This window comes from Rhinoderma darwinii, unplaced genomic scaffold (assembly GCF_050947455.1).
Source record: "Rhinoderma darwinii isolate aRhiDar2 unplaced genomic scaffold, aRhiDar2.hap1 Scaffold_569, whole genome shotgun sequence".
In the NCBI taxonomy this organism is placed as follows: domain Eukaryota; kingdom Metazoa; phylum Chordata; class Amphibia; order Anura; family Rhinodermatidae; genus Rhinoderma; species Rhinoderma darwinii.
Window position 1 is genome coordinate 144,372 of NW_027464121.1, and position 14,770 is coordinate 159,141.

Sequence of the window (14,770 nt, forward strand, 5' to 3'; positions counted from 1 at the left end):
CCACCTTTCACATCTCCCTCTGTCTCATTGTGAGATGCTCATCCTCTAGACGGGTGACTGCTCTTATTATTACTTGGTGTTTGACACTTCCACATCTGCCATGTCAATGTTTTGTTATTTGACTTAGCGGGTGGGGTGGCATTGGCTTTACTTTCATGGCATGGGAAGCAGGAGCCAGAGTTAGAGCCCCTCACAGGTTGTCCCCATGTTCCTTGGCAGACGTTTGTATGTGTTTCCCCGTTCAGGTGCCTGGATCATCACCGGAGGTTCTCATGCTGGGGTCATGAAGCATGTGGGAGAGGCAATTCGAGATTTCAGTGGAGACCAGCAAGGCTCAGAGATTGTCGTCATTGGCATTGCCACCTGGGGCATTGTCCACAAGAGAGAATACCTGCTGAGTGAAGCGGTGAGACCCCAAATACCCCTAGAGCCCTATATAAAGCAGGATTCCCATTTTTAGTGGTTGATGTGCAGATGAAGCGATCAGCCCCAACAGGCTCCTATTTACTGTACTGTATTTTTGGGATCAGGGGTCTTCCCTCTAATCATGAGCAGTTGGGTTTAAGGGGCACCTGGATGTCACTGATCTGCCTGACGATCACGAACAACTAGAGGCACTTGGACGGCATTGACCTGCCCTCTAATCATTAGGGTCACTTGCTCGTTGCCACCTTTAATAATACACCAGGGGCTATTGCAGCAAGTGAAGAAGAATCCTAATGACATGTGAGACTTGTGCAGCTGGAATATTGTCCTGTATAGACCTTGCGGAGTACGTGGTGACACGTCCAGGGTCTGTTGGTCAGGCAGGCAGGAGAAGCAGCTCCCGGACACCTTGGATTTTCTTATCTAGTTTGTTTCCTTTAATTATAGCGTTTCCCCGAATATGTAACAGTTCAAAGACAGGACGGGCAGAGTAGAGAAGTGCAGGGTCTGGACCAGGAGAGCAGTTACATTTGGAGAGTCCATGTACAATGCTGGGCAGGGGACGATGCATTGACTGAGGTAACTTAGGTATTTACTGGGTGGTGATCCATCCAAGTCTTGAGGGATCATGTCTGAGGGACTGGGGCAGAGCTGAAGGTTTGGATTTATTGGTCACAGTGGTGAATATGGAGATTCTTCCATCACATAAGGGACATCAGATGCCCAGTGAGAGATTCAGGAACATTTTGGATAAACTTTTACACTCTTGTTCCCCCTACAGGGCGGCGCTCCAGCACTGTACCCAATGGAAGAAGGATCCCAGGGAGCATTGTGCTGTCTGGATAACAACCACACTCACTTTATTCTGGTGGATGATGGAACACATGGAAAGTACGGAGTGGAAATCCCTCTGAGAAGTCGACTAGAGAAATACATCTCCCAACAAACAATGCACAAAGGAGGTGAGAGGGGTCTGAGCGGGGATGTAGACCTCCAAAACTGTAGATATAGGAAGCGGGGACACAATATCAATCATTACCCATCCCAGTCCCTATAACTAGTCTCTACCATAGAGGTAAACGCTTACACATCCCACAATCCTGCTCTAGAAGTGACCCCTGAGGCCGACGCGTCCTGCACACGGTGCTCAGATAACAAAGCTCACTCGTTTCCATTATGTGGCAATCCTGAGCCTCGATGGAAGTCTTGTGTAGACCTCTTCCAAGGAACATCACCTGGACCAGTCCGTCACGTCCTAGAGCTGTTCTTCTTCTGGACACATTGAAGCATCTTAGTAGTGATAAGGGAGCAGCCAGTCTGACAACTCTGACAACTCTGACCCGGGGACATCATGACCAGGATACAGAATATAGGACTTACAGATAGGATCCCACGGCCACGTTCACATGTAGTATTGTGTGTTTTTGTTGCAGGTTTTTTTTTACATTGGGGCTGATTTACTAAACTGTCGAACATTTACACAGTGTAAACTTAGACTTGGCGGTCAGAAGATTTGCCAAATGTAAGTGGCGCACGCTGTATGATGAATTTGGCATCTGGACATATTAGACACTTTTCTCTTCTTTACACCACGTCTTAAAGGGGAACGATAAAAGAAACGCGCCGCCCCACGGTGCAGGTCACCAATGTGATGCAAAGAGGTGGCGGGGAATATCCTGACCTAAAAAAGTAGGGCAACTTCAGGCACAACCCTGGTGTAGTGAGGGGATAACGGTGAAGTCCGGCTGCAGCTCAGCTTAACCAGTAATGTTACCGCAATATTCATAACGGCCTGATGAAGTTCCTGGAACAGCGTCGAAACGCGAAGCCGCAAATGAAGCCGTTATCTTTGTATATCACCATCCTTTGATTCATTCCTGATGACAGTAGCGCTTTTTATAGTTCCTGGTTTTTAACCCCTCAATTCTCCTTACTTATACCACTTCATGTCGGTTTGGTGCGCCACAATTTTGGCGCACCTTGGTGCATTATTCACGCCCTTTTTTCTAGACATTTTTGAAAAGTATTAAGTGAGGTGCAAATATTATGCACTAAAGTCAGTAAACCAAGAGGTGGTATAAATACAGAATGTGGCTAAAGATGCGCCAAATCTATCATCCAGCGTGAGCCACTGCGATAAATTTGGTGCTTTTTGTCTAATTTGACGCTCTCTGATTTAAGGACAAGTTAGTGAATCTGCCCCGTTATCTTTCAAGTGTTTCATAAATAAAAATTGAAGGCCACAATAGGGACAAAACCTACTGTGAAATTCTCCCAGAAGATGTCCATGCCACGGCCGCCCCGTCCTACACACATTACACCGGACCCTACGACCGGCCCTGTAGACCTGTAGGAATGTTTGGCTCCTCTTACCATTCTTCCACCATAAGATCTTTCTATCTTTTAGGGATGGCATTAAAGATCCCGATTGTCTGTGTGGTACTGGAAGGAGGCCCAGGAACCCTGGATGTGAGTATCTGATACCCCCGACTAGTCTGTCCTCTCTTGTCATTGGTTGTCTGTTTCCCAATATCTCCTGGCCCTTGGTCTTTGTTCAGCACTTCATATACGTATAAAGATGTCCACATTTGTATGTCCGGCTTTTCCATTGTGCTTGAGAAGCTCGGACCAGTCCCTTAGTTCTGATAGGTCCTGGACACAGGTGACTTGGTGGAGTCTGATCTCCAGAATGACCTGCACTGGCGAGAGACATTCCTGGTGCTGAAGATCTGACACAATGTTCTCCGAGAAGGTCCATCCAGGTCAGTGTGGAATGGAGAAGGTTGTGTTGGGTTTTCTCTCTGATCAGTGCAGGGTCTGATCTCTCTATAAAGCCTTTCATTCTGGAGATCACTGATGTGCGAGATCATAAGGGTCAGCAATGCCATCTACTCGCATGGATCGATGGCATACACGGGGTCATTGTCTGTAATCTGTCCTAATAAAGCATTGTCTGCTGTCTTCTCCTCCCACTGCAGACAAAGGCCGGGGTCTGGAGATGAGGACAACCACATATAGAAATAATGGACGTCTTGTAAGATGTCACCTGTTATGAAGACATTGGTCACTTGTGTGCCGCAAAAGCTCCAGATTCTTCAACTTCTCAGTTCCAAGTGGAGGGTTGTGGTCTGATTAAGATCTCACCAGTCTATCGGGAGATGAGAACTTCATTATTACATGTGTGGCCACCTTCTCTACCAGTCTCATTTGCTACATCATTGGCCATTCATTCTTAGAGGATTCATAGAAGGGCGTAGGTGTAGATATGCTTTGACTTATCCACTTATTTGGAAATCTTTTGTTCTTTGTTATCAGCCATTTCAGCCTAGAGAGAAGTGGACTGTAGATGAATACGATGTATTGCTCATTGTTATCAGGGAGTTCAGTCCGGGGAGTGGTGACCGCCATGACAGGTGGGGCCCCCAGGGTCACTACTTTATATCTCATATCTCCAGGAACATTTCCATCCATATGTGTGACTGATATCTTATGCAGGGTGTTCAGGTTCCTGGAAACCTCCATTTGTAATACTAGAAGAGTTTGGATTTATTAGTCAGTGATGGGATCTTGGAAATCCTCACTTAGACCTTTATCGCTCCATCATGATATTGAGACTGAAAGGTCTGAGATAATAATCCGGCTCCAGCTCTGATTGTCCAGTGTTATTCCCATGATTGGTCCCCACCACATATCATGTCAATACTTTCACCCTTTTCCAGACGATCTACAGCTCCATGTGTAATAACACGCCATGCGTCATCGTGGAGGGGTCTGGGCGCGTCGCTGACATCATTGCACAAGTGGCACATCTTAATTCTTCAAGGATTACCATCTCTCTCATCAAGGACAAGTTGAGGAACCTCTTCCAGGACACTTATGACAGTTTCACAGAAGCGCAGATCATCATGTGGACAAAGAAGGTGAGTTACAAAGCAGGGTCAGCCAAGGAACACGTGAAGCCGCCGGCAGAGGGACACGCTCAGAGAATCTGGGGTCCGGGCCCATTTGTTTCCCACATCAGTGTGACGGAGACTTTACCTCAACTCTCCGCTGAAGATGGCCCTCCTAATATTGTGGCCCTGCTGTGCAGATCTCTAGTGACACCACATCTAGAATACCAGGTTCAGTCCTGGAGACCTCACCTACCAAATAGACAAAGATGAAATAAAACGGGTCTAAGGAAAGCTACAAAAACGGGGGAAGGTCATGAAGAGGATCGGTCTTATATTTATCCTGTCTGAGGGCAATGTGAATATATAAATATATCCGTCACAAGTAAAACGACTAAATACTCAGAGACAACGGTACATTAACTATTAAGTGACCGCGTGCTGAAATCAGTGTTTGTTTCTTAAGACAGGGAAGCGTGAATATGAGACATCTGCTTTAACGTTCCCTTCTAATTGTACTTATTGGGGCCGGGGACTGGGTATTACTCCACAAGTCCACGCAGGGTTAAATTGCACCCAATATAGTTGCCAGCTTTGGGCTGTCATTCAGTGCAGCTGTAGGTCTCTGGGAGGATACCCCTGCCGCAACCGACCCCACCCAGGGGCTCCTCGTGGGGTTGCTCCAGTCAATTTGTCTAGATCTGCCCAATGCTTCCGTGGGTCCTCGTGACGGCTAGGCCATTAACTTTCACAGAATTAACTCCTAACCACCCACTGTTGCCTCTGTGCATGCCGCCCGAATGTGTGCACAACAAGAGTAGGGTCCCAAACCATGGAGTGGTCAACATAGTCCCAGTCCTTGTTAACAATGGGTATCGCCTCTCCAGGACCGCTCACTTTTCAGCTGGAACAGCAGCAGAAATACAGAAGTAAATGTTCTCTACACTCAGACCAACTCCAACCTGACGCAGGTCAAATTTACCGGGCAGCAGATTGTACATTGAAAGGGTTAAAGATTGGATCTGGATTTTAATAACTTTTATTCTACCCTGATGTGCAGCACTGTAGGCAAATAGCAAATAATAGGGAAAAGGGACCGGGATAAGGAAAAGGGAAAAACTTACTTGGATCATTCGATCAGTTCTCAGCAGTGTTTTCATGCACTAAATTCTGGATTATTAGGGATTCAGCCTTAAAGAGGCTGTCACCAGATTATAAGTGTCCTATCACCTACATAATGCGATCAGCGCTGTAATGTAGATAACAGTGGTCCTAGTAATAAAGAGGCTGTCACCAGATTATAAGTGTCCTATCTCCTACATAATGTGATCAGCGCTGTAATGTAGAGAACAGTGGTCCTAGTAATAAAGAGGCTGTCACCACATTATAAGTGCCCTATGTCCTACATAATGTGATCAGTGCTGTAATGTAGATAACAGTGGTCCTAGCAATAAAGAGGCTGTCACCAGATTATAAGTGTCCTGTCTCCTACATAATGTGATCAGCGCTGTAATGTAGATAACAGTGGTCCTAGTAATAAAGAGGCTGTCACCAGATTATAAGTGTCCTGTCTCCTACATAATGTGATCAGCGCTGTAATGTAGATAACAGTGGTCCTAGTATAAAGAGGCTGTCACCAGATTATAAGTGTCCTGTCTCCTACATAATCTGATCAGCGCTGTAATGTAGATAACAGTGGTCCTAGTAATAAAGAGGCTGTCACCAGATTATAAGTGTCCTGTCTCCTAGATAATGTGATCAGTGCTGTAATGTAGATAACAGTGGTCCTAGTAATAAAGAGGCTCTGTCACTAGATTATAAGTGCCCTGTCTCCTACATAATGTGATCAGCACTGTAATGTAGATAACAGTGGTCCTAGTAATAAAGAGGCTCTGTCGCCAGTTTATACGTTTCCTGTCTCCTACATAATGTGATCTGCGCTGTAATGTAGATAACAGTGGTCCTAGTATTAAAGAGACTATCACCAGATTATAAGTGTCCTATCGCCTACATAATGTGATCAGCGCTGTAATGTAGACAACAGTGGTCCTAGTAATAAAGAGGCTGTCATCAGATTATAAGTGCCCTGTCTCCTACATAATGTGATCAGTGCTGTAGGAGTGTATGACACTGACCAATCAGTGACCAATCAGCGTCATACACTTCTGTCTATTCATTTTTAGCAGTACTTGTAACACAGTGTGATCTCACGAGATCACGTTGTGCTGTCACTTACTCCCACATTAACTTTACTGAAGTGTCTTGAGAGTGAATAGACATCTGCTCCATCCAGGACGCCATTTCTATTCACACTCCCGACACTTCGGTGAAGTTTCTGTGAATGACAGCACAGCGTGATCCTCACGAGATCACACTGTGCTGAGAGAGTAAGTCCCCAAGAAACTTTACCAAAGTGTCGGGAGTGTGAATAGACATGGCATCCTGGCTGGAGGTGATGTCTAGTCACTCACAAGACACTTCAGTAAAGTTAATGTGGATGTATGTGACAGCACAGCGAGATCTCGTGAGATCACGCTGTGCTGTGAATACAGATGGACATGAATGGAGAGAAGTGTATGACGCTGATTGGTGCACAGTCAGTCTGGGACACAGAACAACATGTTATAACACAACATATACAATAATGTCCTCGTCCATTGAGTGAAGGACCCAAAAATGTTCACCCGCTTTTCAGATGTGGTGGGAGAATCAGCATTAAGTGAATGTGAACCGGCTCAGGATAATCCTATGTCTATAAGGGGGAGATAATATTGGGGATGGACCATGTGCTCCCCTCCTGCCGACATCTTCTCTGTTTCTAAGATCACTTTCTACGTTGGAGGAAGCTGTTAATTTTTCCTGATTTCTCCTCTACAGATTCAGGACATTGTACGGATGGGGTCACTGCTCACCATCCTGAGTGAAGAGAAAGTAGGCGATCAAAAAATGGACGTAGCTATTCTGCAAGCATTACTAAAGGGTTAGTGTCATTCATATACAGCAGTGGTCCCCAAGCAGTGGCTCGTGTCCGTGGCTCGTATCCCCCAGTTGTGTGGCTCATGATAGGAGTTATTATACATTTATTATGTCTCACATGGAGTCAAATGTAATTCACAAGGTCCAAAAGGTTGTGGACCTCTGATATACAGTATTACAGGGGGTCGAAAGAGGCATTGAGTTCTCCAAGAGCCTCCCCAGGAAGTTCTTCTCCACGACTCCAGTGATCACAATGAAGAGGTAAATGTATCATCTGGGGTAAATGTGAGACGTCTCTGGCCCGAGGGGTGGGGTACGGGGCATGATGGGGGTCACGGGTCATATGTTTGTATTCTCTAGTAGCAGCTCTGTCATTGTTCATAGTCCTATGATGAGTTATATCAGTGACCACAGAATGGTGGCCAAGAAGCTCACGAGAGCCGATGTCTTTCAGCGTCCCACAGTAATGATCGTTACGGAGAAGAAAACTGGGACCATCAGCTGAAGCTCGCGGTGTCCTGGAACCGGCCAGATATTGCTGAGACACAGATCTTTACTGAGGACTGGACGTGGAAGGTGAGGACATGGTGGGGCGGAGGTCATGGTGGAGCGGAGGTCATGGTGGAGCGGAGGTCATGGTGGAGCGGAGGTCATGGTGGAACGGAGGTCATGGTGGAGCTGAGGTCATGGTGGAGCTGAGGTCATGGTGGAGCGGAGGTCATGGTGGAGCGGAGGTCATGGTGGAGCGGAGGTCATGGTGGAACGGAGGTCATGGTGGAGCTGAGGTCATGGTGGAGCGGAGGTCTGCAGTGGTCCCTCCTGTTGTTCTGGCTTCTCCACCATCACCCCCATCATTTCCCCGCACCTCTTACCCGCTGTTACTTTTTGATGTCTCATTTTTCCTTCCTGTTCTTGTTGCCCCTGATTTAGGGTTTTGTTCATAGATTAACATTCAGGGACTTATAACTTTCAGGGGGTCAGTAACTAGATGTGGAGCTCCTCAGGACAGGTGCCATTATTGTAACACTGGAAGCTCAGGATCTTCATGTGGCCTGGGCTCTGGTCCCGCCACCTGAGGCGTCTGGGTGTAACCGCCGGACCTGTTTTCTATGTTTCAGCCCTCTGACCTGTACCCTTGCCTGACGATGTCCTTAGTTGAGGATAAGCCTTTGTTTGTCCGCCTTTTCCTGGAACGTGGAGTGACTTTATCAGAATTCCTCACTTGGGAAACTCTCACAAACTTGTACAGAAACACGGACCCTTCCAGTCTAATTCACAGCAAACTGGAGAGAAAGATCACAGGAGAAGGATCAAGAAAGAGAGTGGAGGCCGCCGTAGACCTTCACCGCGTGTCCCGCGTCCTGCAGGAGCTTCTGGGAGATCTCTCTGAACCTCTGTATCCTGAAGAAAAGCCTCCCCGAAACCCCGGCCACAAACCGCTTAACATGAAGGTGAATATCACAAGCCGGGACGAGTGAGGTATATATATCTAGGACAACGCCCGCGGCAGTCCCCGGCACCCTCAGTGTTGTCAGCTCGTGTGCTCTCTGTTATCTGCCACTACACACTAGGTATCTCTTGTCCTGCATGCTGGATACTGTTGGGCCCTGGATCTCTGGGTCCTCCAGTTCATTGCACCCCATTATTGTATAGTACTGCTGGTCCCTGGAGGGACATGAATATGTTTTTTATTACATTTTCAGGTGAATGAGGAAACATCTGGGGGGACGGACTCCATTATCATTCAGCATCTGGAGAACCCTGTGCGCGATCTTCTTATATGGAGCATTGTCCAAAATCGGGCAGAACTCGCGGATATTTTCTGGAGTCTGGTAATTTTTCCTACGTCTAATATGCCCACTGTAAAAGGGGGGTTCACTGGCTAGAGTCTCCCACTAGTACTACCTCCTTTATATTGGGGTCACTAGGGTTATGCGTACACCCCCTACCTTTTTCCTTGTATGACGCGATCTATTTGCTTTGCTACTAAGGGTTTATTCAGACGAACATATAATACGTCGGTGCCACGCGTGTGATTTTCACGCGCCTCGCACGGACCTATGTTAGTCTATGGGGCTGGTCAGACTGTCGGTGATTTTCACGCAGCGTGTGTCCGTGTGTCCGCAGGTGTCCGCTGCGTAAAACTCACGACATGTCCTATATTTGGCCGTTTTTCGCGCATCACGCACCCATTGAAGTCAATGGGTGCGTGAAAACCGTGCATGGCACATGGAGGCACTTCCGTGTGCCGCACGTGTTTCGCGCTACAGTAGTCAAGTCTATGAATGAAAACAGAAAAGCACCACCTGCTACAAACATACAAGCAGAGTGTCATAATGATGGCGGCCGCGCAAAAATCACACATCATACGCTGCTGCCACACGGAGCTGTTATGGACCTTTTGCGCGCGCAAAACACACATGCTGGTGTGAATCCGGCCTAAGTGTGTGTGCGTGCGGTGATTCATGACACAAGTGTATAGCAAAGATAATGTTTATTACCAACACAAATCCCACTCCGTTATTAAACACCAAATGCACAATATATATATACAGTAGATGGTATAGTATCTGTGTACCGCAATACATATAATATCTAAAGTATACGAACACTACACGTGGCACAGAACTAGTACAATATATTACCATATTATCCTAATACCCACCCATGTACCTAAACATACATATACAATACAAGGCACTCACGCTATCTTCTATGTCCCACCCCCACCTGACCCAAACTGTTCCTGTTACTAATGGGTTAATACAATAAGGGGCTGTAGAGAAAGGGCAAAGGGTAGCTTGTAGTTGCATCTGTAAAGCAGTGAAAGAGTTAACTTAGCTGCTGATGGACTGTAGTATAGGGTTAGGATAGGAGGGGGTTAGTGTGTGGCCTAGGAGAGGTTGTTGTATAGGGAAAGTAAGAGTTAAATGTAGGGGGAAAGAGCTGCAGGGGATAAGCTATTGCGGCAGCTTGAGCAGTTATGGCAGGGTAGGGAAGGGTTAGGAATGATACTTGCTGGTCTTGTAGAGTCAGTTCAGCAGGGCCTGCAATGATGGTATAAAGCTTCTGTCCAAATGAGGGCTGATGTGCAGCTCTCCTCAGGTCTCGGGCTGATGTGCAGCTCTCCTCAGGTGTGGGGCTGATGTGCAGCTCTCCTCGGGTCTGGGGCTAATGTGCAGCTCTCCTCGGGTCTGGGGCTGATGTGCAGCTTTCCTCAGGTCTGGGGCTGATGTGCAGCTCTCCTCGGGTTTGGGGCTGATGTGCAGCTCTCCTCGGGTTTGGGGCTGATGTGCAGTCTTCCTCGGGTCTGGGGCTAATGTGCAGCTCTCCTCGGGTCTGGGGCTGATGTGCAGCTCTCCTCAGGTCTCGTGCTGATGTGCAGCTCTCCTCAGGTCTCGTGCTGATGTGCAGCTCTCCTCAGGTCTCGTGCTGATGTGCAGCTCTCCTCAGGTCTCGTGCTGATGTGCAGCTCTCCTCAGGTCTTGGGCTGATGTGCAGCTCTCCTCAGGTCTCGTGCTGATGTGCAGCTCTCCTCAGGTCTGGGGCTAATGTGCAGCTCTCCTCGGGTTTGGGGCTGATGTGCAGCTCTCCTCAGGTCGGCAGCTGATGTGCAGCTCTCCTCAGATCTGGGGCTGATGTGCAGCTCTCCTCAGGTCTGGGGCTGATGTGCAGCTCTCCTCAGGTCTGGGGCTGATGTGCAGCTCTCCTCAGATCTGGGGCTGATGTGCAGCTCTCCTCAGGTCTGGGGCTAATGTGCAGCTCTCCTCAGGTCGGCGGCTGATGTGCAGCTCTCCTCAGATCTGGGGCTGATGTGCAGCTCTCCTCAGGTCGGCGGCTGATGTGCAGCTCTCCTCAGGTCTCGGGCTAATGTGCAGCTCTCCTCGGGTCTGGGACTAATGTGCAGCTCTCCTCGGGTCTGGGGCTAATGTGCAGCTCTCCTCGGGTCTGGGGCTAATGTGCAGATCTCCTCGGGTCTGGGGCTGATGTGCAGCTCTCCTCAGGTCTGGGGCTGATGTGCAGCTTTCCTCAGGTCTGGGGCTGATGTGCAGCTCTCCTCGGGTTTGGGGCTGATGTGCAGCTCTCCTCGGGTTTGGGGCTGATGTGCAGTCTTCCTCGGGTCTGGGGCTAATGTGCAGCTCTCCTCGGGTCTGGGGCTGATGTGCAGCTCTCCTCAGGTCTTGGGCTGATGTGCAGCTCTCCTCAGGTCTCGTGCTGATGTGCAGCTCTCCTCAGGTCTGGGGCTAATGTGCAGCTCTCCTCGGGTTTGGGGCTGATGTGCAGCTCTCCTCAGGTCGGCAGCTGATGTGCAGCTCTCCTCAGATCTGGGGCTGATGTGCAGCTCTCCTCAGGTCTGGGGCTGATGTGCAGCTCTCCTCAGGTCTGGGGCTGATGTGCAGCTCTCCTCAGATCTGGGGCTGATGTGCAGCTCTCCTCAGGTCTGGGGCTAATGTGCAGCTCTCCTCAGGTCGGCGGCTGATGTGCAGCTCTCCTCAGATCTGGGGCTGATGTGCAGCTCTCCTCAGGTCTGGGGCTGATGTGCAGCTCTCCTCAGGTTTGGGGGTGGTGTGCAGCTCTCCTCAGGTCTGGGGCTGATGTGCAGCTCTCCTCAGGTCTGGGGCTGATGTGCAGCTCTCCTTAGGTCTGGAGCGATGTACAGCTCTCCTCGGGTCTGGGGGTGATGTGCAGCTCTCTTCAGGTTGGCGGCTGATGTGCAGCTCTCCTCAGGTCTGGCGCTGATGTGCAGCTCTCCTCAGGTCTGGGGCTGATGTGCAGCTCTCCTCAGGTCTGGAGCGATGTACAGCTCTCCTCGGGTCTGGGGCTGATGTAAAGCTCTCCTCAGGTGTGGGGGTGTTGTGCCGCTTTCCTCGAGTCCGGGGGTGGTGTGCAGCTCTCCTCAGGTCTGGGGCTGATGTGCAGCTCTCCTCGGGTCTGGGGATGATGTGCAGCTCTCCTCCGGTTGGCGGCTGATGTGCAGTTCAACTCAAGTAAGGGGCTGATGTGCAGCTCTCCTCAGGTCTCGGGCTGATGTGCAGCTCTCCTCAGGTCTGGGGCTAATGTGCAGCTCTACTCGGGTCTGGGGCTGATGTGCGGCTCTCCTCAGGTCTGGGGCTGATGTGCAGCTCTCCTCAGGTCTGAGGCTGATGTGCAGCTCTCATCAGGTCTGGGGCTGATGTGCAGCTTTCCTCAGGTCTGGGGCTGATGTGCAGCTCTCCTCAGGTCTGGGTGTGGTGTGCAGCTCTCCTCAGGTTTTGGGGGTGGTGTGCAGCTCTCCTCAGGTCTGGGGCTGATGTGCAGCTCTCCTCAGGTCTGGGTGTGGTGTGAAGCTCTCCTCAGGTCCTGGGCTGATGTACAGCTCTCCTCAGGTCTCGGGCTGATGTGCAGCTCTCCTCAGGTCTGGGGCTGATGTGCAGCTCTCCTCAGGTCTGGGGCTGATGTGCAGCTCTCCTCAGGTCTGGAGCTGATGTGCAGTTCTCCTGAGGTCTCGGGCTGATGTGCAGCTCTCCTCAGGTCGGCAGCTGATGTGCAGCTCTCCTCAGATCTGGGGCTGATGTGCAGCTCTCCTCAGGTCTCGGGCTGATGTGCAGCTCTCCTCAGGTCTCGGGCTGATGTGCAGCTCTCCTCAGGTGTGGGGCTGATGTGCAGCTCTCCTCGGGTCTGGGGCTAATGTCCAGCTCTCCTCGGGTCTGGGGCTAATGTGCAGCTCTCCTCGGGTCTGGGGCTGATGTGCAGCTCTCCTCGGGTCTGGGGCTAATGTGCAGATCTCCTCGGGTCTGGGGCTGATGTGCAGCTCTCCTCAGGTCTGGGGCTGATGTGCAGCTCTCCTCGGGTCTGGGGCTAATGTGCAGCTCTCCTCGGGTCTGGGGGTGATGTGCAGCTCTCCTCAGGTCTGGGGCTGATGTGCAGCTTTCCTCAGGTCTGGGGCTGATGTGCAGCTCTCCTCGGGTTTGGGGCTGATGTGCAGCTCTCCTCGGGTTTGGGGCTGATGTGCAGTCTTCCTCGGGTCTGGGGCTAATGTGCAGCTCTCCTCGGGTCTGGGGCTGATGTGCAGCTCTCCTCAGGTCTTGGGCTGATGTGCAGCTCTCCTCAGGTCTCGTGCTGATGTGCAGCTCTCCTCAGGTCTGGGGCTAATGTGCAGCTCTCCTCGGGTTTGGGGCTGATGTGCAGCTCTCCTCAGGTCGGCAGCTGATGTGCAGCTCTCCTCAGATCTGGGGCTGATGTGCAGCTCTCCTCAGGTCTGGGGCTGATGTGCATCTCTCCTCGGGTCTGGGGCTGATGTGCAGCTCTCCTCAGGTCTGGGGCTGATGTGCAGCTTTCCTCAGGTCTGGGGCTGATGTGCAGCTCTCCTCGGGTTTGGGGCTGATGTGCAGCTCTCCTCGGGTTTGGGGCTGATGTGCAGTCTTCCTCGGGTCTGGGGCTAATGTGCAGCTCTCCTCGGGTCTGGGGCTGATGTGCAGCTCTCCTCAGGTCTTGGGCTGATGTGCAGCTCTCCTCAGGTCTCGTGCTGATGTGCAGCTCTCCTCAGGTCTGGGGCTAATGTGCAGCTCTCCTCGGGTTTGGGGCTGATGTACAGCTCTCCTCAGGTCGGCAGCTGATGTGCAGCTCTCCTCAGATCTGGGGCTGATGTGCAGCTCTCCTCAGGTCTGGGGCTGATGTGCAGCTCTCCTCAGGTCTGGGGCTGATGTGCAGCTCTCCTCAGATCTGGGGCTGATGTGCAGCTCTCCTCAGGTCTGGGGCTAATGTGCAGCTCTCCTCAGGTTGGCGGCTGATGTGCAGCTCTCCTCAGATCTGGGGCTGATGTGCAGCTCTCCTCAGGTCTGGGGCTGATGTGCAGCTCTCCTCAGGTCTCGGGCTAATGTGCAGCTCTCCTCGGGTCTGGGGCTAATGTGCAGCTCTCCTCGGGTCTGGGGCTAATGTGCAGCTCTCCTCGGGTCTGGGGCTAATGTGCAGATCTCCTCGGGTCTGGGGCTGATGTGCAGCTCTCCTCAGGTCTGGGGCTGATGTGCAGCTTTCCTCAGGTCTGGGGCTGATGTGCAGCTCTCCTCGGGTTTGGGGCTGATGTGCAGCTCTCCTCGGGTTTGGGGCTGATGTGCAGTCTTCCTCGGGTCTGGGGCTAATGTGCAGCTCTCCTCAGGTCTGGGGCTGATGTGCAGCTTTCCTCAGGTCTGGGGCTGATGTGCAGCTCTCCTCGGGTTTGGGGCTGATGTGCAGCTCTCCTCGGGTTTGGGGCTGATGTGCAGTCTTCCTCGGGTCTGCGGCTAATGTGCAGCTCTCCTCGTGTCTGGGGCTGATGTGCAGCTCTCCTCAGGTCTTGGGCTGATGTGCAGCTCTCCTCAGGTCTCATGCTGATGTGCAGCTCTCCTCAGGTCTGGGGCTAATGTGCAGCTCTCCTCAGGTCGGCAGCTGATGTGCAGCTCTCCTCAGATCTGGGGCTGATGTGCAGCTCTCCTCAGGTCTGGGGCTGATGTGCAGCTCTC

General features: G+C 50.9%; 1 protein-coding gene across 1 annotated transcript in view; it reads left to right on the top strand.

Annotated features, from left to right (window-relative positions):
* LOC142724073 (transient receptor potential cation channel subfamily M member 2-like) overlaps positions 1-14,770 on the top strand; it is a 113,403-nt gene that overhangs the window by 5,259 nt on the left and 93,374 nt on the right. The window contains exons 5-12 of the mRNA XM_075848952.1: positions 246-406; positions 1,208-1,388; positions 2,834-2,895; positions 4,146-4,346; positions 7,194-7,296; positions 7,747-7,868; positions 8,411-8,743; positions 8,996-9,124. Coding sequence (XP_075705067.1) covers positions 246-406; positions 1,208-1,388; positions 2,834-2,895; positions 4,146-4,346; positions 7,194-7,296; positions 7,747-7,868; positions 8,411-8,743; positions 8,996-9,124 — 1,292 coding nt within the window. The remainder of the gene's footprint in view (positions 1-245; positions 407-1,207; positions 1,389-2,833; positions 2,896-4,145; positions 4,347-7,193; positions 7,297-7,746; positions 7,869-8,410; positions 8,744-8,995; positions 9,125-14,770) is intronic.